Here is a 20,933-nt window from a genome sequence, read left to right on the forward strand (position 1 = left end):
CGGTCGGTCAGCCACGCGCGTGTGTCATCCGCGCGCTGCGCGAGACGAACGGAATCGCGCCGGCGCTGATCACGGAAAAAGCGGTCGCGCGTGATCGTCGGCCACTGTGCGGTGCAGGATGGGACAGCGACCCAGTTAGGGTTAGGGTTTTGACGTCGGACACGAATTACTCTAGCGCGTGATTTAATTTAGTGAATTTTCAGGGCGTCACACATGCATGGCTCTTCACAATTTTGTTAGAGAAAATACCAATAAAGATCCAGATTTCAACTTCGATGTGCAAGATGATGCTATCGGTGGCAGCCAACCTACCATGATCGATGCTAGTGCTCCAGGAGATGATATTGATATGGGTACCTTTCGTGATGCTATTGCTGCCTCTATGATGTCTTGATATCATTGTAAAATTGTATTACTTATTAATCTATGTTCATCATGACTATTATTTATTAGTTTATTTTATCATTATTGTGTGTTTTATGACTATAATTCTACTATAAAAAAATTCTGATACTAATAATATACTTAGAATTGAAAATGGTAGAGAAATCCGATCAAAATGAGCTATTACAGGACTCAGGGGCATATAGATCATTTCACAGACAGAACAGATAATCCAGTAGAAATAATCAGGATTGTCAAACACTCTAGATTCTTTAGACAGCAGATTCTCCAGACAGCGGTTTATCTGAAAATTTTGATTCTCAGATAAGCGATTCTCATGTAAGCGAAACCAAACAGGCCGTACATAGGTGCCACTGATTAGAGCAAACTTATGCCCACATGCTACCAGATATTCAAGTCGTAACACATGCCGCAAGGTAGAAACCAATCCCTTCGCTCAAATTGCTGGTAAAAAGGTGTTTTGATCGGAGGTGGTGATCTCCTTGGCAAAGCTCCGGCTGCGTGCGGCTGGAAGTGGCTGCTTCGCAGTGGCATGCTGGTAGGGTGGACCAAATTGTTAGCCAAGCGTTGCTGGCCTAACTGGGAGTGCTGGGCTGCAGCCAGCGGCGATTCTTGGCCCAGCAAGGCGCAGGCACGGGGTTGGTTAGCTGTTTAGGCGGGCCACTCGGAATCGATAAAGGGCCTGACCCGTAGGCCCGTTTGAGTTCCTTTAGTCGCTGAACTGTGGGCCCACCCTTTGGTGGCCTGTACATGAAACAGGATGCCAGACATCTGATGAGGACGCTGTTATTCTTAGAACTCGAGCGAAACCTTTCCAAAAAAAAAAGAACTTGGGGGAAAGGGCATGCGGCATCGGCATGTGCACATGCGCTTCGCTTTCATCGTGTACAGACTAGAGAGAGGAGGTTAGGAGACCCAAGTCCCATGTCTTCAGTTTATCTTTCTTTAGCCGTGGCCTCGGACCGAGCTTTCTTTAGACGTCTTCCGAGCAAGCTCGAAAAGCAACTGTTTCGACTCGCATGGCGAGCGAGGGGGATAATCAGCAGGATACAAAGACGCCAAGATGGGGGACCGCCAAGATTAAGCTAACTAATGAAAGCTCACACAGATAATTTTTTTATAAAAAAAGCATTGCATATGCTGGAAATTTTTTACCGTTACACCCACCTCCTCGAGACCTCGGCCTCTACGCTACGACGCATGCGGTAATAATCGCACTTAGCCCCCTACGAGTAAACGTAATCCGTGCTCGGGCCTGCTGGCTAGGCGGTGCCGGTGCGGCGGAGCGTGTCCCGGTAGCGGAGGATGGAGTCGAGGCGCTGCAGCCGGAGCTGCTCCCGGAACTGCCGGATGAAGTCGTCCGCGCGCGCGTCCACCTCCACCGCCGGCTCCTCGCCGCGCCCGGCGCCCCTCGCCTCCGCGAGCGCCGGATCCTCGGTCGCCGCCCTCCGCATCCTCCTTGCCCGCGGACGCCGGTTACTGCTAGCTGGCGCCGCCTCCGCGGCGGCCTCCGACCGGCTCCTCTCGATGCGCGCCGCCTCGCGCTCGGCCTCGCGGCCGTCGTCCCCCGGCGCCCCGGCCCCCGTCGTCGCCGGTGGCGCCAGGGGGGACGACGGCTCCGCTCCGGCGTCGTCGAAGAGCGGCGCGTGGTCCGCGGCGAGGCCGAGGCGGGAGAAGCTGAGCGACGCGCGGAGGCGGTCGACGGCCAGCGACGGCGCGCGCAGCAGGAGTCTCCGCCGCTCGTCCCCGGGCGCCGCCGCCGGCATCAGCCTGGACGCCACGGCGATGGTGGCGATGACGAGGTTCACGGCCACGAACAGCACTGCGGGCGTCAGCCACCCGCGCGCGGCCTCCAGCATCTCTCTCTCTCTCTCTCTCTCTCTCTCTCGCTCTCGGGTGAATGCGGCTGCGGGGTTTTTTTAGCCTCCTCGAGGCACGGCAGGAAGGGTTTAGAGCTCCGGGGTGCGGTGGCGTGGGAGCGAAACGGAGGAGCCACGTGGGTGCGTGGGAGCGGGCGGCGGGCGAGGTGTTTAATGGCGGCAGGAGGAAGTGAATGCGCCTGTGGGGCACATGGAGGAGACGGACGAGGAGGGAGGAAGACGACGAGGGGAACCGACCGACCAAGAACGTGGCGGCCAGTCGCTGACGAGGGGAACCGACCCGCCCATAGGTTACGGCCGCTGCGGACCTGCGGTGGGGCGCGCGAAGACGGCCGGACGCGGGCGGTCAGGAGCGGCGGTACCCGTGTAAAATACGGCGCGTGGATAAGAACATCCGAGTTCACTAGACTCGACTCGGTAGTAAATTTCTTTTTCTTTTTAAAATAAAATACTCCATTTATTTTAAATTACAGAAAACATGAAACGGAAGGAGCACGCAGTAAACTTCTTTAGCATCTCGATTTTCTTGCCAATCTATACTAACACTCAGTTAAAAGTTCCAGAGGTACTATGCTTTCCCTAAGTTTTTTTCTTTATATCTACTCCATCCGGTTTAAAAAGTACGTGGGTTCCTAGACTTGTTCATAGTAGGTTCCCCGAATTATTAGTTGTACGTCTAGGTGTTTAAGCTGCCCCACACTCTCTCTCACTCTCTCTCTCTCATAGCAAGAGGTCCAGTTCATTCATGAAGAGTAGAGAGTGTAGTAATTGGAAGGCATGGCTAGAGGCACGCCCAAAGCCCCCCACATTGATAAGCAGATGGTAATTGATGTTTGGTCTGAATGGCACAATGCCACAGTTAATAAGTCTAAGAACTATATTTGCAAAATGAACATAGACTTCACACCCTTGAACAAATTTGAGAGCAAGGCTAATAATTTAGCCAGTTGTTGGCTAAATCCCATTGCCATGACATCTTAAGCCAACCTATATATAATAGTTGGCTATACATGTGAACTATATCATTAATACTTGGTTCATCTTCCCTTTCTCATTCTCTCACCAAATTTATTGGAGTCCGTGTTGCAGCAAATTGAGAGCACACTGTAAACTTGCAGCCCGCTTTTCTTCTCTCCCCCTTCTCTCTCATCCAACTCAGCATAAATATGATGTGGTACTTCATTTAGCCCGCCTACATCCTCATTATACTTGCTCTTAGGAGTGCTGATGTCCTTAAGATATATTACTATATCATCAATAATATTGCCTATATAGGTTGTAAAAAAATTGCTTATATGAAATTTGGAATGCAGGAATAGATATATATTGATCCAAACTCTTTGGAAGGAAGCATTTGCTTTCCGCCTAAGCTGTCGCAGTTCTGATTACCAAATAGAAAATTAAAAGATTGAAATGAGGCCTTGTTATTTAAGGATGAAAATGGTACGTTTAGTTGTCATAGGGTTTTCTGCATCATAGGTGGATACGGATAATATGATAGATAGGATTGTCTGACTTTAAAAGGCGTAAGTTCCCAAAACATAGTTACAAGCATATTTGAGTCCACTAGTACCAGAGAAAAATATAGTGCCACCTAAAACCAGTTTGTTACACATCCTATTTAGCGAAAGAAAGAAATAAAATCGAGAAAATTGACCTAACTTAATATTGGTGCTCGCATTTTGAGCTAACTATTCCACTATTGATAGTTATGTTTGCTGCTAATGCTTCTGTACTAGGGTACACGGGCGACCGGATGCAGTCCATGGCAACTACATTAATCTCTGCTTTTCGATTCTGCACCCATAAAGCATCGGGAAAATTCCTTATTTAACACTAGAAGATGACTAAATTTCTTTCTTGGCCCTGTAAAATTTTTTATCCCTACTTAACACTGCATAATCTCCAAAATTCATGAAACGTTTTCTGGTCATAGAACAAATGAAGATGGACCCATTATGCTTAAAAACACACATATATCTTTACAACTTTAAAACTAAAATTCATCAAATTAAACTACCTTTAAAACTTATATGAATTTTTATGGCACCAAATTACTTTCAAAAGATCAAGGGAGAATAACTAACATTCCTCACATGGGATGTAGTAATTTATAAAATTCTTTCATGTCATCAATTACATAGAGAATTATGAGGTTCTTCTAAAATTTTCCAAATACTCCGTTCTTCATAATTCCCTACGTAACTTATGCTAGAAAATAAAATAATAAACTATTTCATCAAATGCAAGGAATAATAGTTGTGTTCCATAATTTTTAAAATATTTTGGTGCCATAAAATTCAGATAAGTTTAAAAAGTACCCTAATTTTGTGAATTTTATTTTAAAAATTACAAAGGTACATGTGTGTTTTTAAAAAAGAATAGGTTTATCTTCATTTATTTTGTCACTTAGAAAAGTTTCATAATTTTTTAAAGTGATTTGGAGGTTGTTTTGCCGAATTTAGCTCAGAGAAATGATGAAAATATCAAATAAGGAATCAAAATTAGAACTCGGTGTCACATTGGGAAGGGAAAATTTTTTAGGATCAAAGAAGAATTGAGTTATCTTTTCGGGTCAAATAAGGAATTTCCTCTACAGCATCAATTATCCACAGTGTAATCGCGCGACATGCGGATTTAGAGCAAGCGGAAATGCAAAGTTGAGAGTAATCTCTGTTGTGGTAGCAATAGGCTAGAATTCTGGCCCACGGACGTGGTCGTCGTGTCCTGAGGATGGGCTCTAAGCCTCTAACGCGGACGCAAACCATTCAACCAGAACCGGAAAATGAGCCCACAGACATACATAGGGAAAAGATTTCAGACGACACAGAACAAAGCAGAACCAATCTTTCCAGCAGAATGCTAATTCTCTGCAAGTACGTAGCCACATGTATCCCATCATCCCAGATTTAGGGGAATCCCACTGTATCAATGTCAAGAATGTATGTCGACAGTCAATTAGAATATTAAACCAAATCCTGTAACGAGTTCCTAATTATAATCACCACAGATTTCAACAGTTAATTGCTTGGAAAACCAATGTTACAGCACAGAATATAGTTCTACCGCACCAAATACTGTTCCTACCATAAAACGCTTGTTCTCAGGGTTCTAAGCTCTCTGCATACCAAACTAAAGAATACAACACAGGTTTCATGTGTAGCTTCTGCAGCAAACAAAAGCAGGCAGGCGGGCTGGCTCAGCGACTGTAGTTACACAGTTGCTCAAGTAGCAGCTTAGTTCAACCCAAACAATGTTCCAATGCCGCTGATTAGGTGAAATCGCATGAAAACTGAACTTCTAGGAGGCATGAGGAACCCTGGGCCCTAGAAAACCAGATTTGACTTATCACTTATTTTCCATATGGATGATACCTGCTAGACCCTCGAGCACCTGAACTCCCGCCAGCAGCACCACCTGCTCCACCAGCACCCCCATAGCCACCATATCCGCCAGCGCCATAGCCACCTGGGGCACCACCATAGGCACCACCTCCATATGCACCCCCTCCGTATGCACCCCCTCCATAAGCACCACCACCGTAGGCACCATATGCACCATAAGCGCCTCCGTACATGGAGCCACCATACCCACCACCAAAACCAGACCCAAAGCCAGCATTGCCTCCATAGCCATACCCTCTGCCGTAGCCATATCCTGCTCCTGCACCACCGTCATATCCATAACCTGCTGCAGCACCAGACCTATAAGCACCACCGTACCCATAACCGCCGCCGCCGGCACCACCACCACTGTTGCCACCGCTGCCGCTGCCAGCTCCACCACTACGGTAAGAACTACGGTAACCACCACCACCCCCGTGGCTAGATCTACCATTACTACTGTGATCAGATCCATGCTTCTTTGGTTCAGCCTTCTTTATTTCAACCTGAAAACAAAATAGTACAAAAGTAACTAACATCACTACAAATCACTTCAACTTGGAGTACAATAAATAACCTTCAGTAAGCGTACAAACATTAATTCCAGTGTGTACAACCAAAAATGCAAAATGCATAGAAAAACAAAGAGCAATACCAAAGAATTAACCAGCAGGAAAAAATAATGGCTCCTCGAAAAGGAACCACAGAACACAATAACAACAAAGCCTTTTATTCGCAAGTTGGGAATTTGGGATAGGCTAGAGAGCTATATAGCACCATTCAAAATTTTAATGCAAACTGTTGAAAATCAGTGGCTATAATTCATGTTCTAGAAAAAAAAATGATCCTTTACTTGTAGCATATGAACATGAATCTATTACCCTCTTTTGGGCCCCCTTATAAAAGTATAGTTGAAGAAAAAACTATGAGATTGGTTACAGGTCCACAACAGCTACTACAACTACCACTACAGAGTTTACAACATAAACACAACAAAAAAAACTCTAACCTGCTTCCCACCAAGATCACGCATTCTCCCCTCTGATATGACACTTTCAACAGAATCCTCGCTTTCAAAAGTGACAAAACCAAACCCTCTAGAACGCCCAGTGCTATGATCAAGCATTATCTGGTGTTCGACCACCTTACCATAAGAGGAAAAGTGATCCTTCAACTCATCTGAAAGTTTGTACCTTCTCAGTATCATCAACAAAATGTATCAAATATTTCATTGTTTAGCAAACACCTACCTTCAGTTAGTGATGGTGGTAGCCCACCAATGAAGATCTTTCTTGTCTTGGGGCCATCTTTGGTGGTCATTTCTTCCCTAGGGACTGTCCTCTTGACCTCAACCTGCATAAACAAGAAGTTGAGCGGTCAAGACAAGCTAAACTTCGATCCAATTGCAGAATTTGCATATGAGAGTAAACTGCAAACTGAGGTCCCACATTACGGCCGGTCTAAATTTAGATGTCCTACCGTTCTGCCATCTATAACGTGCTCATCCTCCAAAACCTTGTCTATAACAGATGGATCAGAAAATGTAACAAATCCAAATCCACGAGGCATCTTAGTATGCTTGTCCTTCATAATTACAGAATCAGTTATTGCCCCATACTTCTCAAAATGCTTGGAGAACGTTTCTACATACAAACAAATAAACCATACAGATTTGTCAATTGGGAAAAGAAGAACAGAATTGGGAAAAGTAGCAGAGCACGGACTATTGAGATAAGAGGGTAAAAATATTTCACACAAGATCAAACCTAGATACCTCAATCAAGGACCAAGAAACAAATCCAAAAAGCAACTTAATTCACAAATGCCATGCACCCATAATTGCTTTCTTTTAAGCAGAAAAAATATATGTATCTTCTTACACAAACCAAATTGGTGTATGTATTTCAGCATTTGAATGGGCTCATGTTCATGTTCAAGCTATCTCAGTACCGCTAGCCTTGTCATTATTTTGATCTTACATTAGTTAATTTGAGAAGCATATCTGGGTATCATGCACTTACGTACCAACAAAGCAGAAATATCAATTTGACAATCTGCTGAGTTTTATAGGACAAACAATTTGTTAAGAGGGCAAAGTAATTCTTGCTGGTGTACCTTTATCCAAATAATACTAAGTGGGTTATAAATTCACAAAAATGTGATTGGCAGTACAAGCAAAGACAAATCCACACAGGCGCAGAATGTCAGCATCGTGTTACACTGAAAATAAGCATAAGCTCAACAGAAGTGCTAAGTGCAGTCTACCAAAAATATGTCGAACAGCAGAAAACATGCAGAAAGATAGTAAAGAACCATGTTCAAATCAAGCACATCGACAAGTATGCATGTAATTTTCTATGACCAGCCACCCTGGTACTTTATACATATATCTTATTCCCATTAGGAGGAAGTTAAAAAATAACAAACTGAATAAAACATGGTCAATCATACAAGCAGCAAGTCAAGTAACATAACAAATAATGCCACGGGCAAGCAAAAAATACAACAGAACACACGGATAACATTAAGCTATTATAGCCAAACACATCAAGCAGCAAACAAGGTAAACAGCCAACACATAAGTACCCTGCCGGGCGTGTAACAAAAGCATGCAAACAGAAACACTACTTTCCACAATAACAAACGCCCTGTTCCCCCTTAATGATGAACCTGCAGCTCAGCTCTACTTGTTTCTATATATTTTTTTATTTTAGCATTCGAATTTACCAAACACCAAACTAGACAAATCTAACCCTGGCGCACGCCGAATCAGTAGTTAATGACATAGAAATTCACCTTCAGTCGTCTCCCAAGCAACGCCCCCGACGAAAATCTTCCTGCAAAAGTGAAGAAGAATATCAGCTCTCCCGCCCCCGCATCCTTCGAAATCAATACTCAATCGAAACCCTAGAGCCCAGATCGCTCACCCAGACGAGTCGCCGCCGGCTCCCCTCCCGTCCTCTGCGCCGGCATCGCCGTACCCGGAGCCCCCGTCCCGGCCTCCCCGCCTCCCGGGGTGGCCCTCCTCCTCGTCGACCTCCTCCTCCTCGTACCCGTTCAGCGCGTGCTGGTTGTCCTCCGGGTACCCCGCCATGCCGCAAGCTTCCTCAAAGCCGCCGCCTGCTAACGAGACCAACGGAATCTGAGCAAACACGCGGAGCCGCGGGAACCCTAGCTCCGGCCCGGGGAGAAGGCGCGGGGAAGGGCGGATTACCTCGGAACCGGAGCGATCGGATGGCGGGGTTCGGGGGGCCAAGCAAACCCTAGGAGCGCCGCTGCGGGTGCGGGTTTAGAGGGGAAGGGTACAGGAGAGAGATGGGATGAGAAGACGACGGAGGCGGCGGCGAGGTTTGGTTCGAGTCGAACGCGCAAGCGGCTCCGGGTCCTTTATATGAGACGTGCGCGACGGTGAGGGCTACAGGCGGAGAGATGGTTTGGGTTTTGTTACTGGTAGGAAGGATGCTTAATAATCAAGCACAATTTCTACTTTTCGATTACTTAGTTAGATCTACAATCTCGTAATTTTGTAAGAACGGAAAAATAGAGTCGCCATCTTAATAAGATTGGAAACAAGCTATTAAAAAATTAAAATTATTAAAATACTTTGAACTTTTAGCCTGACGATGTCTCTTATTTTGGTCCCTATCTTTTTAGCCTACTTCCAAAACTTTGTAGTCTACTTCCACTTTTTCTAAGACTATATGCTAGCGATGGCGGTTAAAAAAATAATTTGCTCGAACTATTTTTGTTGTGCGATAATAGAAACGTCACTTCTAAAATTTGTAACCTACTTCCACTCCTTTTAGATCACATGTTAGTTATGACGGTTAAGAAAATAACTCGCTCAAACCATTTTTGTTATGCGATGGCAGAAACATTCCATTCGCTAGAGTGCCTACAATTTATGCACATATGGATCCTTTAGTAATTAGTAATAGATATGTTAGGATTATATTTAGAGATATATAAGTACGTTGTGAATGTATAATTGTGGACGTATATCTAAATGTAAAGAAAAGGATAGAAAATTCATATCACAACTAGAGGAGAAATCTTTATCAAACTAAACCAGTGTTAGCTCTATATATATGTAGTGTATAATAGTAACTTTTCACTAATTCGTATAAAATTATCGGTATAGCCTGATATCGACAAATAGGTCTAGCTTCACTTATATTAATGTAGATAAAAAATACACCTCCTATAAAGTACAGTTGAAATACTAATAACTCGTCAAAAAGAAAAATATAATCAGTCTACGTATACTCCTAAAATGATTAATTAGGGGATAATTTTTTGTGCGACACCGGTCCAGCGTCAAACCTTCGTCGGTCTGCCAACTCCATACCTCAACCGTCCGATGGTTTACTCCTGCGATCTGCGCCTCTCATCCTACCTCTTCCCGACCCCCGAGCCTCCCACCTCGACGCCGCCCTCACCCTCGCTCGGGCCTCGCCCATGCGCCGCCCTCATCCGCGCGACGGCCTCCACCTCGCGACGGACCGCCGCCCTCCTCGATTCGTGTCCCCTCGGCCCTCGCGCAACACCTTCCTCTTCCGTGAGCCACCCAATCCGGTCCTGCGTGCGACGCCCCTGCCCATGATGCGCCGCCCACCCCTCCCCGTCGGTCGCTCGCTCCTCCCCATCGGCCACCCGCCGCTACATCTCTCTCTATCTGTGCTCGGCGGCTGGCGCAGCCCGCCTCCCGCTCCTCTCCCCTTCCGTGTCCGAGGCGCGCTGTCCGCATCATCTACGACCGGGACTAATTCGTCCGTCTTGCCGAAGTGCCAAACGGAACCGCCCGTTCACCCTAGCTCCATCCGGCCTCCAGTGCGATCGTCGCCTCCATCCATCCCACCCGCAGTCAGAGCCACCAACACTGAGCAGTTGTCCGTCCTCCTGCCCTCGCTCCATCTCCAACCTCCGATCTGATGCGGCTGCTTAGGGCCGAGCGCCCGTGCCCACCAAGCATGCCCCACGCCGCAGCCCTCCGATTCACTCCCTTCCACCACTGCTTGTTCCGACGCCTCTCCCTCTCTGGGATCAAATTGGTGGAGGCAATAAGATCGAGCCTGCGGCCAGCCAGCCTGGTGCTGCTCGATGACTACTGGCCGGTCAACCAGGTGCACCACCTCATCGTCAGCTACTTTTTTCTCCCCTCCTAATCAGGCTCCCCCCCCCCAAATTTCAAACCCTAGCTTGAAGTCCATTAAATCTTGGACAATGGGAGCAAATCAATTGCACAACCATCTTCTTAACATCCACGGGGTTCCATTTTTTATGGTCACTACTATCCTTCCAGCTGAATTGGTGGCTTGGTACCAATATTCTCTAACTGGGCAAGCCTTTTTGTTTTGTTCTGGTGCAGTGCTCGATCTGTGCAGTATGCCTTTGTTTTATTGGTTAGTTTATATGCGTTGCTGTTTTAGTAGAATGCGTGTAGGGATTGTAAGATTTAATTCAGGTACTCTGAATTCACAGTATTCCATTAATATTCCATCAATAGTAAATCAAGTTTCTCCCATTATGAGATTTTCTGATTAGTATTTCTTGTTATGCGTATGTTGATATTTATCTGTTTTGCATCACAATCGCAATGTAATAACAGAAGTCATTCCTTTTTGATTTACGATACTGACTGTAGCCTGGTTTTCTAACCATATCATCGTCAGTATGTTTTGCCAGGTGATGTTCTGTTCCCTAGCGATGTTCTGTGTTTGAAGCAATGTGTTAGAGGAGTTGTCACTCTGAGTGAACCCAATGAAGCTCTGGTTCCAATATCCCCTTACCACGTAAATGTTCCTTTACCATCTTCTAGTTGCAGAAATAAATAAATTCGATCTGATTATTGACTGATTCTTGTTTTTTTTTCTTTCTTGTGTCATGCGCTCCTGTAATCATGTTGGCGTCCTAAATTGGTCGGAGAAGCGATACTGCTCCCGACTCGATGCATCAATAGGTCACTGGCACTGATGAATCTTTCCGTACGTTAAGATCATTTCCCCTTCTTCCATTTAATATCCTTGCATCTTTTAATGATTTTTTTCCTTTGAGGATTTTTACTGCAAAATCTTGATGCAAGAAAGTTGAAGCCCACATATTTGAGGAAATGTACAAGAACTCAAATATGCGCTATTGTAAAAGCAGTACCAATGATATTTGGTATGTGCTTTGAGAACTGTAGTAATCTAAGATTAAGATGATCGAGTTCATAATGGCATTAGCTTTTGTGATATAGTGGTATTTATTTGGGCATGCTAACACTCTCTTGGGGCATGTAAATTGTGATATGCATCAAATTTCTTAGATTTGGGCTCCTCACTTCCAGGTTTGGTTTCGTATAAGCATGCCATATTGCCATAATTCTGTCACCTGGATTGGTTGTGGTGTGGCTTGATCATATTGATTTTCTGTACCAACAACTTCAAACCTGGAGAAACTACAAAATTAATTCAGTATCTCTGTTTCCAAAAAAAAAAAATTTGTTTGCCTATAATTCTGTTCATGTTGTTGAATTGTAATAAGAATCTTCTTGGGTTTGAGCTGCCGTTGTGATCCTTGAGAGTAGCTTTGAATTCAGACGCCATGGTGCTTCTTTCCTCCATGGAAGATGCACAAGATTTCTCTAACTCAGCTCAAGCATGAAAGGCATGGATTAATATATGAATGCACAAATGCCATTGTAGGTGCTTTTAATTATCTTCTGAACTATTTCACACGCCAAACTTATTATTTACCACTAGATTGTTTCTATTTGACGAAAGATATAGTATAGCCCCAATTAGAATATTCCCATTTTTATTTGGAATATGAGTGATGCTGTGAGATATAACTGCAAACTTCAAATAATTTTTAGTTTAACTCAATTCTGGTTACAGTTCGCTGCCCAGTGCATCATCGAGCTCTGCATGTACTCAATTGTAATCCATTGGGTTAATAAAGAACCCATTTGTTCTAAAAAAGTTATTGTACCATTGCAAAAAGTTTTCTGCACCTAATGCCATAGGAACGGTTGGATGACGAAAGAGCATCACAGCTCAGTTATTGAGTTATATGTCAACTTGGTCCACATAGGTCATGCTGGTGCATTTCTTTGTGATTACTGACTACTAAAGGCATTGCCCTCGCTCATATATGCACGTGGAGCACAATATGTATTTTGGTTGCTTGCTCACTCTCTATTGTGCTTCGTTTTAGACTTTGTTAGTGATTGCATCTGAACTTATGGTGTATTTACTTTTTTTTTGCCAGCATCGGTTGAGCTTTGCACTTGACTCAAAGTAATACATATATAAGTTTAACCAATAATAAAAAGAAAATCTTTAATATTCTCTCATATCACTTTCACAAAGTATAGTATTTTCTAGGATTTTTTTCCTGTAAACAACTTAATATAGCTAACCTTTTATACCTATCAGATCGTGGGACCTGCTATCTCTGGTTGAGCTGCATCCAGAAACTGAAGATTCATTCACATGGAAAGTGGACAGCTAATAGGCAATGCACGGCAAAGTCAGCTTATCTTGCCCGACACCAAGGTTCAATCAGATTGCATGGGACTGACCTCATTTGCAAAACATGGGCTCCTCTTTTGGGTTAAAATGTTTCTTTAGCTCACTTTCAGAAGACATCATTGGACTGCGGACTGGTGGATACGGCATGGCTTACAAGCTTCAGAGACCTGCAGACTTTGTAATCAGTAAGCCGAATCTTCTGACCACATTATGCTCAGGTGTTCTTTATCTGTACAGATTTGGTGGGCAATATTATCTAGACTGGGCTTCAAGAACATCAGACGCATGGTGTGAGTTTGTTATTACAAGATTGGTGGATCAACCTGTGGGTGCATTTACTGGCAGGAAAATGAAAAGGTCTTGATTCTCTGATCGCTCTGGTCACCTGGAATTTGTAGAAGGAAAGGAATGCACAGATCTTATGGAATGATGAGGCGATAGTGCAGCAACACATATGGATTGTTTGTTTTCTGAATAATAACAGAATAAGCAGAGTAGCTGAAGTTCTCTAGGTTTATTTATTGATGTATATACATGCTAGGTCTGTGTTGCGTTGCATGTCATGTAATAAAACTATTTGCTTTTTTTCTTAATATAAAGATGCACAGCTCTCCCGCGTATTCAAGGGATAAAAGAACAAGTAGAGAGAGAAGTTCGATAGTCTGGTGGCTGGAGGAGCCAAGAAAATGAATGCAATCTCAATCTAATTCAATGCAATCTCAATCTAATTCAAGGAGGCGTGGAGGGCATCGAGGCGTGAGCTTAGCTTGCCCGTCCCAATGAAGGATTAAATATAAACTAAACTTTGTCTTTTATATACTATTTTTAATTTTTCCATAATAATGAAATAGCTGGTTTTGCCTCTTCCACTTAGATCACATTAAATTGTAGGGGCGTTGATTTGTATATTTTGTATATGATAAAGCTTGAGTTTTTTTTATATGTTTTTTATGCATATTTGGTACGCTATAAAATGTAATTTCTTTCAAACATGTGTGCGTGTACATGGCTCAATTATTACATGTCATTACAAGTACTTTTTATATAATAAAGATTGATGCTAAAGAAAATTGTTTCTCCCGTAGCGACGCGCGGACAGTAACAGTCCAAGATAAAGGCCAACCGGCCCTGTAGCACAGCGTACGCAGGCCAAGTTTCACCATGGACCAGACCACAACCACCACCATTAATCCCTGCACGTTGTCCTCACCTCCGCCGTCCACGCGTAAACCACGCTCATCTGGCACTGCTATGTGGTCCCTCTAATGGTGGCCCCACATGCCATAGAGTAACTGAGAACAGTACAGCTGAGAGTGGACTAGGTACCAAAATCACCAGTTCCTACTTGTGAAAGCAAAAGCACCGGGGGGGGGGGGGGGGGGGGGAAGGAGAGAAGTGTCCGAGCCGCGACTCGTCGGCCATGGCGAAGCCGGCGGCGGCGGCGGCGACGAGGAAGCCCTCGGCGGCGCCCACCCTCGCGCTGACACTGGCCCTGGCGCTCGCCTCCGCGGGCCTCCTCTTCCTCCTGCTCCGCCTCTCGCCGTCCTCCCCGTCCCCCACCCCGCACCCGCACCGCCGCCTCCGCCTCCGTGACCGCGCACACGCGCACGAGCACCACCAGATCCCGTTCGACCCCGTCGTCGCGGACCTCGAGCGCCGCCTCGAGGACCGCGAGTGGGAGCGCCTCGCCGCCGCGGGGCTGCACGCGCCGGGCATGGAGGCGGCGCCCGTCCCGGAGGACCTCTCCGACGGCGAGGACTACATCAACGACGCCGCGCGGTTCAACGTCACGAGCCGCGTGGAGGAGCTGTTCCCGAGGATCGACGTGGGCCCCGCTGACGGCGCCGTCACGGGCGACGAGCTGGCCGCGTGGAACCTCGCGAACGCGCGGCGGGAGGTGCTGCACCGCACCGCGAGGGAGCTCGAGCTGCACGACCGGGACCACGACGGCCGCCTCGCCTTCGGCGAGTACGAGCGGCCCAGCTGGGCCTGGCGTTTCGACGGTACGTATCATGTATGTACGATTCCAGCTATTTGCGTTTGTTTCTTCAGTGGGATTTGGATCCTTGTACTAAATTTGGGCGTGTATGCTTACTTTAAGTTCGTTCGATACTTATAATCTTGCAATGGTAGCTGGCTAGCTGGGAAGCTCTGAATCTTGGTGCTGAGATTTGTTTGACCACGTGATGTAGTTGTTGGATTTTAGGATACATTTACTGATTCTTAGGCCACATTGCGATGTTAAGTCATTTTACGGAGTGGAAATGTGGTTATTTACTCTAAAAATGATTCGTCTTGCTAGCCTATTTGTTATGTAGACCACGATGAAGCCAAGCAATTGAAGTTTTGTATAACAATTTTGCCAGAAGTGCTGTTTTAGTAAAGTATTATTTAAATCCTTCCACTGAATGTTGCTTAAATGCATCACATTGAGAAGTTTTCAACTTTTTTCAAAGAAAGGGAATGCATGGAGTCGTGCATAATGCCCCATGCCTGAATTAATAAAAAAGTTATAACTTTGGGAGCTTGCCTGTGTGCGGGAATTAGGAACCTTTCCATTCTCCATTGATCGAGCATAGGCTGAGGAAACATGCCTTTGTCATTTACATTTTTTCTTGAAACTAGAATTGTACTTATATGCTCATGTGAATGTTACTCCAGACCAGACCATACTTAAGTGGCATGACATAAGCTGCAAGAGATATCGTCATCAAGTTGGAGTTCTGATACATTTTGAATATGCCAGAGTTCATTTTCAATATGGTCCCTGTGTCAACCAATAAATGTTGAAATTTCATTTTACCATACATTTTGAACAAAGATTTGTAAACAGATGACAACCTGAATAGTTCTCAGTTAGTCACATTGATGAAATTGTATATATTACATGGAGTGAAAAAAGTTTCGGTACGCCTGCCAATCTCATAAAAAATAGTCCCATTTATGTCTGAATCATAACTCAACCAGTGATACAATGGTAAGCTGGAAGGAGTTCAATAGACCACAACCTGCAGTGACTATCGCATGCATATCTTAGCAATTTGAGCACTAACCCTTGTCTATGTCCAGATCATAACTCAACCAATGATGTGGTCGGATGGTGGAAGGAGGAGCATTTCAGTGCCGCAGATATGGATGATGACGGCTTCCTAAATCTGACTGAGTTTAATGAGTATTACTTCCTCTCTGACCACCTTTTCCTAAACCTTTTTTTTACCTAGCATTCAGTATTTACTTTGAATTTCTGTGTCCAGCTTTTTACATCCAGCTGATACTGCCAACCCAAAGCTAATACATTGGTTGTGCAAAGAAGAAGTCAGGTACAAATTTTCCCTCCAAACTTCTCCATTATGTTTGCAGTCAACTGCATTGTTTTGCATGATCTTAGTATTATTTCAGTTCTGTGCAAGAATAATGATGATGGAAAAGTTTATTTTCCTGTACTTCAAGGAAACCAATATTAGATGTTTCGTTACCAGGATTATAGATTATAATATTAGACATAAATTAAGAAAAGAAAGAATGTTTGAGGTGCTTGCCAGTTGCCACACACAGTTTATTCCACAACTGTAAATTATATGTGACACAAGTAACTAGCTAACTACTGCAGGCCACTTCAGAGGTAATAATTGACTGAGCAGTTCATGGCATGTATGAAGGAATTAATATTTGAATTTTCATCGACTGTTTTAATCCTGCCCATTTCTCATATTTCTGATACTAAATAGTATATATTGGCTGGCATGTCACTTAATGTTTTGTTGATTACAGCTGGATCAGATTATGGCTACATATTTGAGATGTTTTAGTCTTGAATTCTTGATATTTGATTCTCAACTATGTGCTTAATGCCATGATCCTTATTTGGAAATTCCTGGTAGTCAAACTAGGCTCTGGGGCTTTAATGGAAGATATGCTTGAGTTAGGTTTTTAGTGAATAATCTATGCTGATTCATGCTGGGTTCAAACTATGCTACTTCATGCCTCTGTTTTGGATTGTCCGAATTATTTGCAATGGCATACTATCTAGTACCAACATTGGTTATCCTGACTGAAATGGTTTCTATTAATGCTATCTGGGCCACATTCCTATTTAGCTTCGCAGATGTCTGTTCTAAGGTATCATCATTTAAGATGAATCTGTGTTGACTATTCAGGGAAAGAGATAAAGACAATGATGGAAAGCTCAATTTTCAAGAGTTCTTCAGTGGATTATTTTACTCGATTCGACATTATGATGATGAAGGCATAACAGATGACACCGGTGGCTCTGATGCACCAGCTAAGAAGTCTTTTTCACACCTTGATCTGGATAATGATGGGTAAATATTACAAGTTCCAGTGTTTTAAATTGTTCCTATGCATTTATCAGAGTAAATATTTTCCGACTGACATAGGAGGCTTTCCTCATTTTGAAGGCTGTTAACAGCCGATGAACTAAAGCCTATAATTGATAATCTCCACCCTTCAGAACACTTCTATGCCAAGCAACAAGCTGACTACGTAATATCGCAGGTAAGAGTGTGCTGCGTCTTGCTTTACTTTTGGGATAAGTTGGGATCCCTTGATCTCTAGGACCATCAGAAGTATGTACTATGGATTATGGGCTTAAATTTGTCAGGTGTTTGGGAACAGCTTGCCCTTGTTTATCACAATAAGCTTCAATTATGCTGAAAGAGACCAAGTAGCAGTGTCTTTCTCTAGGTAGGCTTGGTGACTTTTGCCATCTAGTAACCCTTTTCTCCAATGTAGGCTGACACAAACAAAGACGGACAGTTGAGCATGAAAGAGATGATTGAGAACCCCTATGTCTTCTACAATGCTTTATTCACAGAAAATGATTATGGGTTTCATGACGAGCTCCGTTAGTTCCTTAGGCAAGTAAGGGCACATGCTTGTACTCTGTCCTGCTTCCTGCATTTGCCAACTTTCATTTGTTCACACTTTTGTGTATTGTAGCAGCACGAAGCTTTGTGGAATCACCACCTTCGGAAGTCAGGCTTTGGTATGTACTGCTGCGAATAGATCATTTCCGTGGTCTATCTGATTTCGTCTGCAGGCTACAAGCACATTTGGTGGTACATCACTTGACCTGCTTTTCAGTTTAAATTTTTAAGCCACAAATATTTATTACATGGCAATTTTTGTTTCTTGGCAGGTGATTCCATGTACAATACAAGCATGTTTTTCACGCACCTGTTACTACAAGCTGTGTGTTCTTTTGTAGCCTTTATAATCTTTTCTAGTTTGTTTTTAATCATATGTTCTGTGCAGATGTGAGTTAGCTTTCGTTCTTTCATTTTTTGATACAAAAGTAGCTTATTGTAAACCAAACTAAACCAGGAAAGTGTTACTAAAGGCTCGCATATCTCACAGAAATTGGTCAAATTCATGTCTGAAGCTGTACAACATAGGCACAGCACTAGGAAGTGGAGAAAACCCATTCATCACACACATTCTTGTACGGAAGTTGTATCCGCGACACATTTACAAACGGTTCAATGCGTTCCAGTCTTCTTCAGCTATTTGTATGTATTATAATTTCAGCCTATATGCTATTGATATTTTGATAATACTATACTATGATGAAGTACAATTCACACACGAGAAGACAAACCATGGCACCATCACGGATGCTGTGTTCCACACGCGGCCCCAAGCAAGCCAGTCTCACTCCCTCCTGATGGCCCTGAGCTTGACGCCGTGGCGGAAGGCGAGGACGAGGTCGAAGTCGAACTGGATGGGCGACTCCATGGCCGGCGAGTGCCGGAACACGTACCGGCGGTAGAGCTCCACCACGGCGAGCTTCACCTGCTGCAGCGCGAACTTGTGCCCGATGCACGCCCTCGGCCCGACGCCGAACGGGATGTGCGCGTATGGGTGCCGCGCCCGCTCCTCCGCCGCCTCCGCCGCGAACCGCTCCGGGCGGAACTCCTCCGGCTCCGGGAACTGCGCCGCGTCCCGGGCCAGCACCCCCGGCGCCAGCCACACGTACGCGCCCTGCCATGATTGAACACGCCTCGTTACGTTTGTTTTGTTGAAGTGAACTGGCTGACGGCATGAGACTTGAACCAGCTCGGCGGCGGCGGCGCTGCGGTTACCTTTGGGAGGACGTAGCCGCCGATCTCTACGCGCTCGGAGGTCTGCCTGGCGATGAGCGGCGACACGAGGTGGAACCGCATGGCCTCCTTGATGACCTGGTCGAGGTAGGGGAACCTGCTCTGGAGCTCGTCGGCGGTCGGCGCGCGCCCGCGCGGCGGCGCGAGGCCGTCCAGCTCCCGGAGCAGCTTCTCCTCCACGCGCGGGTGGCACGACACCAGGTACACCACCGACGACAGCGTGAACGCCGTCGTCTTCGTCCCGGCGATGAGGTGCTCGTACGCCAGCGCGCGGACGTGCCTGTCCTCCAGCGCGGAGTCCTTCCCGCCGCCACCGCCGTTCTCCATCGCGTCCAGCAGCGCCGCGATGAAGTCCAGCGGGGCGGACCGAGCGGCGGCGTCGGCGTCGCCGTCACCGCCACGCCGGCGCGCGGCCCGGTCTCGCCGCCGGCCAGCTATGATTGCGTCGATGCGGCGGCACAGCCGGCGCTCGTTCTCGTCCATCTTGTAGTCCGCCGTGCCGGGCACCCGGCGCAGCAGCCGCCTGCACGGCGTCTGGGCGCACGGGAGGAAGAGGCCGAGGATGGTGGACAGCGAGCTCGACAGGTCCATCTTGATGAACTCCATGGACCGCTTGTACTCCTTCAGGAACTCCCTGACGTCGTCGTCGCCCTCTCCACCGTCGGTCTCGCTGCCGCAACTGCTGCCCGCGGAATTCTTTGACAGGCCGAACTCGATGCCGAAGGCCGTCTTGCCGATGATGTCGATGGCCATCCGCAGCGAGAGCTGGCAGAAGGGGATGCAGTCCTGGTCTGGGCAGCCGGCGATGTTAGCCACCAGCGCATCCACGTAAGACTGCATCACCGGGATGAGCCTGGCAAGCCGTGCCGGTTGGTAGAGCGGGATCACCGTGTTCCTCATCGCCGACCATGTCGAGTCCCTGACATTATATGAGCACAGTATGTTAAGCTCACTGCCTCGCTCAAATTCATGCAAGTGTTAGAGATTTTTTTTCCATGCCTTCTCTGAACATTCCAGCCTACCTCCATCTAGCTAATGTTTCAACTTTCAAACTACTTGTCAGTTCATTCGGTTATCATCAATCACTAGCACCTGGTGAGGAAGAGGGCGTCCTGGTGCAGGGAGCCGATGGTCGGCGGCGGGGTGCTCCTGTTGCGGATGTCCTTGAACTTCTTGATGCCAACCTCCTTGCACAGCTCGGCATTGGCCACAATCACCAGTGGCTGCCTTCCCATGTGAAACCTGCGCGTGGTAACCATGGTTACTTTCTTCTCCATCTACGCATTACTCCTGAATCTGCAGAACCTCAAATTACGAGGATTACCTGAAGATTGGACCATACTCCTTTGCAATCGCACGAAAGACATCAGGTCCACTCTTGGCAAGAAGATGAAGATGGCCTACTGGGAACCTGGTTGGTGGACCCGGAACTCTCCTCACAAGCCAGAAGGGTGCATAGAAGTATATCAGAAATGCGCTGAACAGAGACATAAAAGATATGAGCACAAGAACAGGTACGCTTTGGTGCGCGACAAGACCAGCTTCGGGTGCACCATTGCAACTGGTTGCAGTCTCCATGGGAGAAGCTTGGACACTGGCACGTGTGGAAGAGAGGAGCTGCCTAGCTGCTCA

General features: G+C 45.8%; 5 protein-coding genes across 18 annotated transcripts; 2 read left to right on the forward strand and 3 right to left on the reverse strand.

Moving 5' to 3' along the window:
• Positions 1–1,495: 1,495 nt before the first annotated feature.
• On the reverse strand, positions 1,496–2,578 carry LOC112872859. Its single transcript, XM_025935896.1, has one exon. The coding sequence runs from the start codon at positions 2,262–2,264 to the stop codon at positions 1,668–1,670; it is 597 nt and encodes a 198-aa protein (XP_025791681.1). The 5' UTR covers positions 2,265–2,578; the 3' UTR covers positions 1,496–1,667.
• Positions 2,579–5,176: 2,598 nt separating this feature from the next.
• LOC112892129 (heterogeneous nuclear ribonucleoprotein A2 homolog 1-like) lies at positions 5,177–9,043 on the reverse strand. Of its 2 annotated transcripts, none has more exons than XM_025959218.1 (7): positions 8,883–9,043; positions 8,596–8,788; positions 8,465–8,505; positions 7,148–7,311; positions 6,919–7,021; positions 6,678–6,847; positions 5,177–6,174 (listed from the first exon to the last, which is right to left on the reverse strand). In XM_025959218.1, the coding sequence occupies exons 2-7, from the start codon at positions 8,760–8,762 to the stop codon at positions 5,638–5,640; spliced, it is 1,182 nt and encodes a 393-aa protein (XP_025815003.1). In that variant the 5' UTR covers positions 8,763–8,788; positions 8,883–9,043; the 3' UTR covers positions 5,177–5,637. The 2 variants fall into 2 exon arrangements, with proteins under 2 accessions (XP_025815003.1, XP_025815012.1); XM_025959227.1 differs by having other exon boundaries at positions 8,596–8,791; positions 8,883–9,034.
• Positions 9,044–10,063: 1,020 nt separating this feature from the next.
• Positions 10,064–13,822, forward strand: LOC112892166. 10 transcript variants are annotated; one of them, XR_003228683.1, is made up of 5 exons: positions 10,064–10,791; positions 11,341–11,652; positions 13,087–13,206; positions 13,282–13,367; positions 13,528–13,822. XR_003228683.1 is itself a non-coding variant. In XM_025959275.1 (3 exons), the coding sequence occupies exons 1-3, from the start codon at positions 11,821–11,823 to the stop codon at positions 13,544–13,546; spliced, it is 384 nt and encodes a 127-aa protein (XP_025815060.1). In that variant the 5' UTR covers positions 11,663–11,820; the 3' UTR covers positions 13,547–13,822. The 10 variants fall into 10 exon arrangements, 1 of the variants encoding a protein (XP_025815060.1); XR_003228682.1 differs by having other exon boundaries at positions 13,293–13,367; XR_003228679.1 differs by having other exon boundaries at positions 13,087–13,367.
• A 740-nt stretch (positions 13,823–14,562) lies between these two features.
• Positions 14,563–18,578, forward strand: LOC112892143 (reticulocalbin-1). 4 transcript variants are annotated; one of them, XM_025959240.1, is made up of 8 exons: positions 14,563–15,185; positions 16,252–16,354; positions 16,437–16,502; positions 17,340–17,504; positions 17,601–17,697; positions 17,935–18,063; positions 18,142–18,260; positions 18,341–18,578. In XM_025959240.1, the coding sequence occupies exons 1-6, from the start codon at positions 14,603–14,605 to the stop codon at positions 18,049–18,051; spliced, it is 1,131 nt and encodes a 376-aa protein (XP_025815025.1). In that variant the 5' UTR covers positions 14,563–14,602; the 3' UTR covers positions 18,052–18,063; positions 18,142–18,260; positions 18,341–18,578. The 4 variants fall into 4 exon arrangements, with proteins under 4 accessions (XP_025815025.1, XP_025815033.1, XP_025815050.1 ...); XM_025959248.1 differs by having other exon boundaries at positions 18,145–18,260; XM_025959265.1 differs by having other exon boundaries at positions 17,935–18,059.
• Positions 18,579–18,612: 34 nt separating this feature from the next.
• On the reverse strand, positions 18,613–20,933 carry LOC112892121 (cytochrome P450 711A1-like). Its single transcript, XM_025959205.1, has 4 exons — positions 20,626–20,933; positions 20,394–20,543; positions 19,284–20,220; positions 18,613–19,182 (listed from the first exon to the last, which is right to left on the reverse strand). The coding sequence occupies exons 1-4, from the start codon at positions 20,877–20,879 to the stop codon at positions 18,853–18,855; spliced, it is 1,671 nt and encodes a 556-aa protein (XP_025814990.1). The 5' UTR covers positions 20,880–20,933; the 3' UTR covers positions 18,613–18,852.

This window comes from Panicum hallii, chromosome 1, assembly GCF_002211085.1.
Source record: "Panicum hallii strain FIL2 chromosome 1, PHallii_v3.1, whole genome shotgun sequence".
Lineage (NCBI taxonomy): Eukaryota > Viridiplantae > Streptophyta > Magnoliopsida > Poales > Poaceae > Panicum > Panicum hallii.